General features: G+C 35.0%; 1 protein-coding gene across 1 annotated transcript; it reads right to left on the bottom strand.

The window, feature by feature from the left end:
- Positions 1-485: 485 nt before the first annotated feature.
- On the bottom strand, positions 486-1,891 carry LOC127859587 (uncharacterized). The gene is made up of 2 exons (XM_052397086.1): positions 1,794-1,891; positions 486-852 (listed from the first exon to the last, which is right to left on the bottom strand). Exons 1-2 carry the CDS (start codon positions 1,889-1,891, stop codon positions 486-488), a joined length of 465 nt encoding a protein of 154 aa, XP_052253046.1.
- Positions 1,892-12,913: the final 11,022 nt, after the last annotated feature.

Here is a 12,913-nt window from a genome sequence, read left to right as displayed (position 1 = left end):
CAGAGTTTATGAAAGAACATAAGTTTACTGCATACATTTTAGCAATGATTGACAGTTAGTTTAGATTGTGCTGCTTTTGTGGAGTTCATTTCTGCTGTTATTGTGTTTCTGTTAGTTTGCAACTGTTGTTTTTGTGCCGTTGTGTTACTATTTTTGCTTAATTTGATGTCTGCAGAACCTAACGGATTTTTTTCTAAATAAGTTAACTGTCGGCTTTGATTTTCCGACCAGGTGTTTAACACAATGCTGTACTATCGGGTGTTCGTTCACTGTCGAGGTTTTGTTGACTTACTTACTTACTTACTGGCGTTCGCACTACACAATCACGCCAGTTTCTGCGATGAATGTTGTAGTCCGTATTAGATCTTCCAGACCTCCATACAGTTTTCTGTTCAGGGTTGTATCTTCGGACCACTTCGCAGCTCGCTCCTGGTCGTGTCTTTTGCATCTTTGAAGAACATGTTCACGATTTGTTCCTCTTCTCCTCATGGACAGAGTGGTGAGGGTACCAGTTTATATTTTCTGTACATGTGGGCATTCAGTCTGTTGTGTCCTGAGCGTAGTCGAACCATCACTACTTGTTCTGCTCTGTTAAGCAGGTGATAAGCATCTTGTTCTTGCTGGGGCCTGGTGATTGCCTTTATGATGGTGACTTTCTCTCTGTACGAAACCTGGGTATTGGGTTGCTCTGTTTTTGCTCCCTGTTTGGCTAGTTGGTCAGCCTCCTCGTTTCCTGATACTCCACAGTGGGCAGGTATCCACTGGAGTGCTATGTTGTGGTTATTGCTGAGTCGTGTCATAAGTTTAGCTAGTTTTGGGGAGGTGTTGTTTATCAGAGCTTCAAGGACTGATCTAGCATCTGTGAGGAATACTACTGAAGGGTATCTTCTTGTGAGTAATCAGTCATAGAGGCCGCCTTCATGAGTGCTTCTGTCTCAGCGTTGTAATTGCTGCATCTCTTTCCTGTAGCCATGAAGTGTGTTTCTTTTCTGCCTGATGGATATATGATGAGGATCCCAGCTCCTCCGTCTTCAACGGCTCTAGTAGCTGATCCGTCTGTGTATACATATGTCCACAGTTCTGATGTGAAATCTTTGTTTATCATCATGGCTGAGGTATGACTTCTTTTTGTGAGTTCATGTTGTGCTTCTGACTCAATATGGGGACAGTAAGTCTAATATGTACTTTTGACAGATCATTTGCTATTGGATTTACAATGTCATGTCTTCCGAGCTGAGTGGAGTTGTTTGAGTGTCAAGCCGTTGTGCAAACTGTCTGTTAAGTGTCTTCACTTGGTGTACAAAACTACCTCTTTTTGTTGACGAATTGTTCTTTGATGAAGTATTTTCATTTGATTTAATTTATTATTATTTCTGCGAAGCTGTCTTACCCATGTATTCACTTTAATTGATCTTAATCAACAGCCAATAACATGTGGTACAAATTTTACGCCAGTAGACCCGAATTAATAATTTTCGCGTTTTTTAAAAATACATAAGCGAAGCAAACTAGAAAACGTTCTCTCCCAAAATAAATAAGCGTTTATTATAATATGAGGCTCTAGTTGACTATCATTCGTGTACATTATAGTGTAAAGGATGTACCGCGTTTGGAAAGTCCCTTTTTTCTGAAAATTTGTTCGTACGACACTTAGATTATTTTTTTCTGCAACGTATACGAGTACACGTGTCGTTATCGGCTTTTTCTATGAATAACATACCGTAATTTTGTCGAAATCGGAGTCCTATTTGGTTTTACTGCCCGTTCGATCTAGCTTCTGTGAGGAATACTACTGAGGGATATCTTCTTGTGAGTAATCAATCATAGAGGCCGCCTTCATGAGTGCTTCTGTCTCAGCGTTGTAATTGCTGCATCTCTTTCCTGTAGCCATGAAGTGTGTTTCTTTTCTGCCTGATGGATATATGATGAGGATCCCAGCTCCTCCGTCTTCAACGGCTCTAGTAGCTGATCCGTCTGTGTATACATGTGTCCACAGTTCTGATGTGAAATCTTTGTTTATCATCATGGCTAAGGTATGACTTCTTTTTGTGAGTTCATGTTGTGCTTCTGACTCAATATGGGGACAGTAAGTCTAATATGTACTTTTGACAGATCATTTGCTATTGGATTTACAATGTCTTCAGAGCTGAGTGGAGTTGTTTGAGTGTCAAGCCGTTGTGCAAACTGTCTGTTAAGTGTCTTCACTTGGTGTACAAAACTACCTCTTTTTGTTGACGAATTGTTCTTTGATGAAGTATTTTCATTTGATTTAATTTATTATTTTTTCTGCGAAGCTGTCTTACCCATGTATTCACTTTAATTGATCTTAATCAACAGCCAATAACATGTGGTACAAATTTTACGCCAGTAGACCCGAATTAATAATTTTCGCGTTTTTTAAAAATACATAAGCGAAGCAAACTAGAAAACGTTCTCTCCTAAATTAAATAAGCGTTTATTATAATATGAGGCTCTAGTTGACTATCATTCGTGTACATTATAGTGTAAAGGATGTACCGCGTTTGGAAAGTCCCTTTTTTTCTGAAAATTTGTTCGTACGACACTTAGATTCTTTTTTCTGCAACGTATACGAGTACACGTGTCGTTATCGGCTTTTTCTATGAATAACATACCGTAATTTTGTCGAAAATCGGAGTCCTATTTGGTTTTACTGCCCGTTCGCAAACATGTATAAAGGTCTTCTAAGAAATGTATGACATATTAAATGTTCACTTTTACATTAAAATCAAGATTTAAAACAAGGCGAAAATAAAGTCTATATACCGACGTTACTCGGCCACAACCATCATACACGGGTAATTTTCGAACTAAACATTTTCATCCACATGCTTGTTTACACAAATACTAGCATTCGTTGGGCGTTTATATTCTTGCAGAACATTCTCTGATAAGATTAAAAGCTACGTTCGTCTTTGTACGTAGATAAAATGCGGCTTAGCATTGTTCAGAAAAAACATCCCCGACATCAGTCATAACTCTTTGATCTTATTGAATGTATTGACGATCGTTTTCTAACCAACAAAAACTTGTTAATAACTCAAACAAACTTTATTTCCTTTACTCCGAACGGGAAATTGGGACGCGCATTTTTTATTCGCATGCCAAAGCTGCACAATAAAATCAATATGGATTAAATTTTTACACATGAAATTGATCCAACAATAATTAAAAATTACATTCATTCAAATGTACTATGTATAATGGTAAATACTGAGTATGTTATAAATTTGAAATTGGTACTGACGATTCTTAAAAAAATAATTTGGATTGGCAATGTTTCATAAGTCTTTCCGATAAATGTTCCAAAGATTTAAGACCTAGTTTTGAAGTCAAATTTGTATTATAATTGTTTGACGAATCATTTGCGGTCACGTTCCGTAATGGTGTAGTCGAAAAACTGTTATTACATACCTCATGTACATCTTCAGAAACACGTTAAAGTATCATAATTAATCATCTTAAAGTGAGTGTTTTATAAGGCTTCATCATAAAAATAGATTATTAAATACCTACCTTACCCCTGCTTATCACAGATTCAAGTTTTGAGAATAGTATAGTTCTACACACTAAGCGCTGTTCTGAGAAATATATCGTCAATGTACAATGATCCACGTTTTCTTATTCGTGGGTTGAAGTGTGAAGTCTGAGTCTAAATTTTAACACAATTTATACAATACAAATCTACAAGGATCAAAGATATCGTAAGAAAACAAACAACAACTACAGTCTAAACATTTGCAAAGATACCTATTCATCAAGAATTACTTGTTATATAAATTGAGGCCGGCATAGCAAACAAGCAAACACGTTATACGTTATTAATGCTTTAATGAAGCATGCTTTTAATGTACTTTATTTAGCGTAGTTAATTGGAATTAGCATCAACATGAATTCTAGACTTGTTCAGAACTTCCACTAATAGCAGTGCACGGTATATTCAAAGATGAATTCTAGGAGTGGTGTGCCACTAAACATCACACACATTATTTTTATTTATTAAACTGATCTGGCTTTAACGTCATTTGTTTAACTGAACACAACCGATGCTTCTAGATAAATGCAATTTCATTCCTAACACTCGGCAGATAAATATCTTAAAACGTCCTGTCAGTTTAAACTATCAACAAAATGTCATCACTTCTTAATGGCAAAACACAATAATTAACTGTTTAGCTCCCTATGGGTGCTATAGAGATAGCTTTCTATAAATTACACAAACAGCTTATTTTTTAAACGTGCTTAAACTATAGCAAATATTTATTATTTGCAATCGCCAATAAATGGATATGTCGTCGCAATATTAGATTCCTATTACCCTACGAATTCAATCTCGTTAACGAAATTCGATTTACGAAACAATTCCTATCACCGAAACATATAATATTACACAAAAGAAAACTCTATGCAATCTTTTTGAAAAAACAAGGCCTGTCACCATAGGATGGCATATGCCCCCTTTTTCCACATTTTTCCTAACCTGAACGCAAAGTGTTTTTCCTCATTTTCGGAAACCTAAACGCAAAACCAAAACGCGAAGTGTGACGGAATTGCAGACGGTCGGACAGACAGACGGACAGTGCGATCAATATATGCCCACCTTCGGGGGCATAAAAACAGCGGGCAAGTTTGAACTCACGAATAAGTTAGTCATAGAGACAGCGCTGTTTAACTGCACTTTGGTTTTAATGCCGTTTTACCCTTTGAGCGCACGTTGGAATTAAACCTGACTCTGACCGAAGCTTCACTTCAGTGCGTTTGATATTTTGTATAAGCGATTATTACATAAAAGTTGGTAACAGTTGTACAACATCTTGATCCATGTTTCACTTGGTTTTGTTTATAGAGTCAATATTGTTAAATTAATGTTTAATATTATACTAATTCTCGGGTGTGAAAAAGAACAAAAACTAGTGTACTGATATCATCCGTGCGATTGCCCTAAATTTTGTTAAGTTGGTATTTAAAACTTAGAGAGCTTAACCAAAAGCGCAACAAAGACAAAATCTCAAATCCACTTCCAAGAGATTGACCGACTCCAGGCACGGAAACTCGTGGAAACAAGAAACGATTATTAAAAATCACAACGATCACTCTTAAATAATAAAATCACCTTCTGGTCAAGAAAACAGGATAAACGCCGTTTCCTCTGTTTTATAAGTTCGGCCAAACGAAATAGTTCAGCAGGCCTAACATGTATTAACGCATGCGATGCCTACTCAACAGTAACGTTCAATCGAATCGTCGATGTCGACAAAGATGTTAGGATATGATTGCTTACATTCATTCTCCAATTGCTTCGGGATCCATTTTTTTATTCATCGCATAATTAAAAAAAAAATTAAAATCATCATCATTATGCGAGCCTCTTGACACCTGACCATGCATAACATTGTATTATGGAGAAACGTTCGACGGGAAATCCATTGGCGATATTTTGGGGAAGCACTTAAATGCATTGTATGTGTTATGCCGCTAAACATTAGTGGCAATATTGATAAAAACTATATTGCGAAGTTATGTTTAAATTATAATTAACAGAAGTCATACAAGAAAAATGTAAACTTATGCACAATATTATTTATTTACTGTTTAAAGCATGTAAAATAATCGCATTTTGGTATTAAAGAAATGCTGAGCAAATTAGGTTTAATTGCACACAAAACAGTTTATAGCTTAAACGTGTATATTTAACACATTTTAGTATTTACATGTCTATATTTACCGCAAAAAAACAACCGAGCGTGTACAATAGCAATGTGTCAAACTACGTTAAGCAAACTAAGCCTACAGTGACTTACGGAATCCGGATAGTGCCATCCATAATCTCGATCTTCTTTCATCAAGGGCGACACACGACACACGAAGCGATACACGATATTTTGCGCGACACACGATATTTTGCGCAATACACGAAGTGACGCGCGAGAATGTACCACACAATATCGCCCTTGTGTAGGTAGCCCAAAAGGCGATATATCGTGGCAAATATCGCGTGTCGTTTCGTGTATCGCGCAAAATATTGTCTGCCGCTTCGTGTATCGCGCAAACAATCGTTTGTCGATTCGAGTATCGCGAAACATATCGTGTTTCGCGTTCAAAGGGCGACACACGAAACACGAAGCGACACACGATATTTTGCGCGACACACGAAGCGATAATGCAAGGAAGTTATGCATTTGGACGCCTATCTACTCCATTAAGAACAATGTTAGGTCCCACTTATGATCTCTAGCCCGCATTTAGACACACAGAATCTATATTTACCAGTCAACCAAAAGATGTCCAGTTGTGTAAGAAAATATATATGCCATCTTGATCGTGTATTGATAGTCTAGTCACATAATTTGGTAAGACTGGTATGGTAAACGCGTTTTTTTTGCATAAATATACTTCAAATTTGTTATAAGTCGAACAAACCGCTCTACAATATGCACATTTAAAAATGAATTACGTTTTAAGAGAGTTCCATTTAATCATTTGAATTTACACGACCTGTGTTTGTATATACCACAGGACGTCTTTACTTGAATTATTTTTTTCGTTTCTCTGATTAACTTGTACAAACACAACTACAGTGATATTCATCTACAATGTCGTTTGAGTTACACACTAAACAATACCGTTCGTTCCATTGTGTATTCTTTTTTGCTATATATCGATGTATACGTAATAGGTGAGCCGACACACGATATCAACAAAAATACTAACTTGGTTGGTATCATACCAAGATAATTTTATATTCTATCATGTGCTAAAATTGCCTTTGTAAATCTTATACAGAGTTTCCCACATTAGACCATTTTCGATGTCACATTTCCTTTAATTATATTATGTGCTTGTTATTTTTTAAACGTGCTATCTGGTCATTCGATAAATGCATTTATAATTATTTAATAATTAAACATATATGTTGATAGTTTTTAGGATTTGATAACGACAAAAAACGCTCAAACAGTGCCGGAACAGATGCAGTAAAGTCAACAATTATTAAAAAAAAATGAATCCGATTTTAAAGATGTCTCTGATCTGCAAAAGAGGGTCAGCACTCTTGTATGCAAGGTGTATGGTGATGTGGACACGATCGTTGAGAAGACTTAGCGATACTGATTTATATCAGTTTGCAGATCCGATAAAACAAATGGCTCACACGTTCCAACAGCTATGGAAAGTGGTATCTTCATTTAGCAAAACATGTACCAACTTTCGCCTGAAGAAATACTTAAAAACAAACACCAAATATGATCGTCCCGGGATAATATACTTAAAAACAAACACCAACTATGATCGTCCCGGGATAATAATTTACATATCAGAAGAAGAGAAAACAGAAACAATGAATACATTTCAACAACAGATATGTGACCTTGAAACACAGATAGATGTTTTGTATAATTTACATATCCACGTGTTACAAAGGAATTCATTCGATAAATGCATTGAGTCTGAAAATAAAACCCAATCTGAACGAACCGACACAATGATAATTACAATAAATGACAGGTAAGGGGAATTAGTTAAAAACTGAATATTAATGTAATGAAATATGAATAGTATACGAATGTTCTTTCAAAATTCCATTTGCGAATAACACGACATCGATGACAACTATAAAATGTTAATGTAATATGAACGAAAATAAAGATTTAAATATGCGACGATTCAAATGTGTAATGAACTTTCGTGATAACACATTTATTTGTATCGCTAGGACTTAACTGACAAACATATATACAACAACACAGCAAATAATCGATGTGTCGTATACATGCATCTGTAAAAAAATGGCAAGTCACTATCCGTGTACACATTTTTAATTACATTATTTGTTTAACCATATAAAAGAAACTCATTTTAATGTTTAAAGGGGACATGTTGAAAGGTTTTGGCAATTTTGAAAGTCGGCATTACATGCTTTTCATCAATAAATTAACATTAGGAAGTAAACACCGGATTCAAATCACTGTCATTTGAATAATAAGGAAATTGCATTAACCTCTCGGCCTTACGGGATTTCGTTATGACTAATGCATCAATCACTTTTCCTATGCAATCCAATGTGTTTTAAAATTGAACGAACACAAACTAAGTAAAACAGTTCGCGTTGCTAACGCTTTATAACTATATAAATTTGATATAAGAATTATTTGAACATGTCTACGTATTGTCAATTATTGGCTACGTCGTTTGTATTCTAGTGCTTCCTGGTGCAGATAAATATATATATTATATATTAGTCTAAGACAAAATTTAGAAACGTTGGAACTTTGTCGGTTCGTCTATCTGTGAAGAGATTCTTTAAAACTCTTCTTACGATTTTGTTGTGTTTTTTTTCTGAAAGAAGTTCTTCTGAAACCTTATTATTGTGGTTTATATATCAATGATTCATCGGTTTTATTGAATATCATTTTAACTAATTTAAATTACCAAGTGCATTTGAATAATATAACGAGTGTTATCAATAGTCAAACTTTAAATATGTTCTTTTTATTATTTCAGACTCAATCGTCTGGTAAGTTGTACGATCGTTCTACTTTAAAATTGCATATATGTTATTGTTTTAGCATAACAATTATAAACATCATACTAACCAGCAGTGCCAGCATCGTTATCTCTTCATCGGATCTTCTTAGTCAGATCATCATCAATTTACGATCATTGAATGATTTTTTTTACATCATCATCTTCTTTATATCATCACTTACATCACTTCCATCATCTTTACAATCATCATCGTCGTCATTAGCGTTGCCACTACAGTAATCAACACCGGCACCATCATCGGATAGTTTTCGTCAAATCATCATAAACCAATACTGGATTGGTCGTTTTCATCCTTTGGTCATCGTAGTAAAATTCAAAAACATCATTATCATCATCATCATTATGAATATCATCACCTTTATCATCGAAATCATCATCATCGCCTCACAGTCGTACAAAGTTAGACTTCCCCTGAAAATGTTTCCTAAACCAATTAAATTTATCATAGTCTTGAAAGGTGCCGTTAGAAATATTATTGGATTTTGTCACTATCTAGCCTCAGTGGTATAAAATATCCTGCATAGGGCTTATCATCACAATTAGCTCCTAACCTAGGCGACCCGGGTTCAATTTCCTTTCCCGGAAGCAAGTGAGTTTGATTGGTGGTCACCATATCGGACAGACCGGAGACTCCGGGATCTCCGGCTACTCACACAACAGTAGACCGCACCAAAATTGAAAATCTTTCAGATACAAAAGGATAGCTATAAATTGCAGCTATTATTAAAAATTCGTCCAAACATTCATTAGTCTAGTAATTTAATAAGATAGGAATAATGGGACACACTCCGGGTCCACACATAATGCAGTCTAATGCGCTGCGGGATCTCAAACGGTTAAAAATACTCACACATTATCAGCACATTGGCTCTCACGTAGGTGGTCCGTGTTAAATCACCGTTCCCGGTTCAAGATATGTCGTAAAAAGTTCGTAAATATGAACTTTGATGATAATGATGTATATTCAAAAATGAATGTCTCGTATGTACCGCTGAAAGATGCAGTACAATGTACTAAGCTATATTGAAATAATCAAATATCCTGATGTGACTATTAACAAAATAAATTAAGTAAAACGTCATTTTACAGTCAAAAACGATATTGAAAATTATAATTTAATGACGTTACCATCGATACTAGTTACTCAGTATTGTGTGTGTCGTATGCCCGAGAGCACATAGACCGTATGAACTCCCAGTGAATGTTTATTGCGTACCAAATACGCACAAGTATGCTACCCAGAATTGCTGGTCTTTTACGAGCCAGTTATTTTATTAACAGAGATAATTGTGTCTACGTAAACTGTAATGACACTGACATAAATGTGGTGCATGCATTGAATGATTTGATATGCAAACACAATGCTGACTTAGAGATAGTCCGACCCGCATTCTTTCAATTTCGCAAGAAAATTGTATAAAAATCGTAATCAATAGATGATGTAACTTTTCTGATTTGATTAGATTGTCCACATACAGCTATATCGGCTTTGTTTATTTCTTTTTTCACTTGCATAATGCTGGCTTTAGGAATAATGCCTTACCGGAAAATATAAAAATGGTGGAAAACGTCTTCTAGTCTTTTATTTAAAGAAATCCAATGACGTGCCTGTTTAAATCAGGATATAGCATATAACACAGTATTAAACAAAAACAAATGATGCAAGTTGGTGTCGCCTACATGAACATTCTATGCAAAACATTTGATGTTTAAACGGCTTGAAAATAGAACACCGTTGTTAATCGATATTGTATCAGGTTCAGAAGCGTGCATGAGCATCGAAGTATTATATAACAAATTCCTATCTCAAACATAAGTACGATTTATGATTATTTGGGGTCAGGCATTTAAGTGCGGGTATTGACTAATACTATTAAGCGTTTGTGTAAATACAGAATAGCACATTTACTCAATTACTTCCTGCTAAATTTAAATGTATGTGTTTGCTTTATCTGAATGCACTATAGTTCGTCATTAAGTATGGACTATCCGGTTAGCACAGTGGTTGGTACACGCGCTTCACACCGAGGCGACCCGGGTTCAATCCTCGTTCAAGCATTTTGTGAGTTTGGTTGGTGGCCACGATACCGGATAGGTGGAATTTCCTCCGAATACCAAATTAAAAACAAAATCTTTCAGTAACAACTAAGAAGCTGGATATTGCAGCTATAATTTGGAAATTCATCCTATTTTCGTAAGTCTATAACATAAATAAGGTAGGAGTTCTAGAACACACTCCGGGTCCACACATAATGTTGCCTCAGGCGAGGAACGACCTCATAAACATTGAAATACAAACACACACATGCACGCACACACGAACGCCCGCACACACGCACGCACGCACACACACACACATACGTCGCAAAGTGTGTTGTTCAATGAATATAATATGTCCCTTCTCGTGTCATTCCTTTATCGAGGTGCCATGGAGAACAGTCATAAATTCACTGAATCTAAAGTTGTATATAATATAACGGGAGGTGTATAGTCTTGTTGGTTTGTGAGTCAATATTTAAGCAGCTCAGATGCTTAATCAGATCACATTTTGCTACGAATAGAACCAATCAAACATACGTATTGCATGTCTTTCAGAGCAAAAAAGAAGAGACGTTTCGGAGTACGATGTAAGTATGAAAACAAACATACAAAATCGTATATGGCTTGCAGTTATTAATTGTAATAATATTATATTGATCTGTTAGTGAATTGTAAACAGATAATGTATAAACATTTACATGGATGAAATCAGTATACGCCTCTTAAAAATAGCTATTTTCTATTTTACAGTTATGAACAATGCTTTTATTTGCCATTATAGAGAAGTTTGCGGAAATATTCGGTCATATGTTTATATTTCATGTAATACGTGTTAACTGTCTACCAAATAAGGATGCATTAATTTGTATTTTAACTCATTTGTCATATAAATTATTATATAAAATAGAGCCACTGTAACACATATAGCCCAATGTGTATGTAACGTCAACGGCAATACAATAGCTGGAGTTGTTTAAGACAAAGGACTTGCTTAATCCTTCTCAAATTATCCCGCTCCTTAAACATAATACACGCGCTACAACGTTCACTATGAAACATATACATGATCAGTGGAATCACGACAAGTTACAGCTGTGGCATTAACAACTAAATATACAGCAATAACAATCGGCAAGCCTTATTATCAAATTGACCATGGACGTCATATATCAAATATAATGATATGATTTGTTTTTTTCTTATTTACAACCAAAAAACATGCCATAAGAAGCCATGTTTGTTTTAGCTTAACACACGTAACAGCTTATTGAACTTTTGTTTTCATAACTGTTACAAATAATCGGATTTGGAATTCGAAAGTTTTATAATCATATATGTGTATGTGTAAACGGATCACTAAAATAATGTTGTTCTTTATACGTTGCAGCTCGACACAGTTATCAAACATGCAAGAGAAAATAGCTATTGTGGAGTCTAAGGTATATTTTGAATTTTGTGTTGTCAAGGTGACTACCAGACAATCTATTGAGGTCATTAATTAAAGCTATGGGCTGTACTCAATGTATTTTCTAAATTTATTAAGAAAAGCGTTGCAGACGCCTCATTATTCTACCATTTCGAATATTGATCATCCATTAATAAACCAATATTTAAACAATTTACTTAGTCAGGAGTGTTATTTTGAGTGTGTTAACATAATGTGTATATTCATTTTTCCAAACTATGGCATTTTTTTTTTTGGCAAACTGTGACAAAAAACATGTTTTTACGTATTTTGGAATATTGCAAATTATGTTTTAATCAATTATGAAAAGTTCGTTTTTATCCTGAGAATGCTAAATCAATCGTTAATTTCTTTAATACTTAAAAGCGATATACAAAAAAAGCATTTTGACGCAGTAAGTATTACGTATATCGTATACTCGAGAGCACATAGCTTTAAAATAGTGTTTGTCGAATGTTGATAATGTACTGAGGCATACCGGTTCAATGTCCGGTATGGTAGTAAATGTTGCTGATTTATAGTGATGTGATTGAAACAGATACTAGATACTAGTTAATCGCCAAAACGCTGGTATAGATGTAATGTACATGCTAGATAATATGATACTCATATACACTGCTGACCTAAATACCACCCGGTTCACTATCATTTAATAACGCGACAAATTTTAAATAAAAATAATATCAAATATGTATATATTTATTACATCATTTCTGATTAATAAGCGAAAACTAGTGTTCACTCAATTGCACTGTTAATGGACTATTTTCTTTCATTAATATTCGATTATTCAGCAAAGAGAGTTCTTGACATCATGGAATAATGACTTGATTTCGGGGCGATTGC

This window comes from Dreissena polymorpha, chromosome 15 (assembly GCF_020536995.1).
Source record: "Dreissena polymorpha isolate Duluth1 chromosome 15, UMN_Dpol_1.0, whole genome shotgun sequence".
In the NCBI taxonomy this organism is placed as follows: domain Eukaryota; kingdom Metazoa; phylum Mollusca; class Bivalvia; order Myida; family Dreissenidae; genus Dreissena; species Dreissena polymorpha.
This window is presented reverse-complemented; position numbering and strand designations above follow the sequence as displayed.

Coding starts and splice junctions, on each gene's coding strand:
- LOC127859587 (XM_052397086.1), bottom strand. CDS start 1,891: ATGGCTACAGGAAAGAGATGCAGCAATTACAACGCTGAGACAGAAGCA. Junction 853..1,793: donor TCACAAGAAGATATCCCTCA/GTAGTATTCCTC, acceptor CACAGATGCTAG/ATCAGTCCTTGAAGCTCTGA.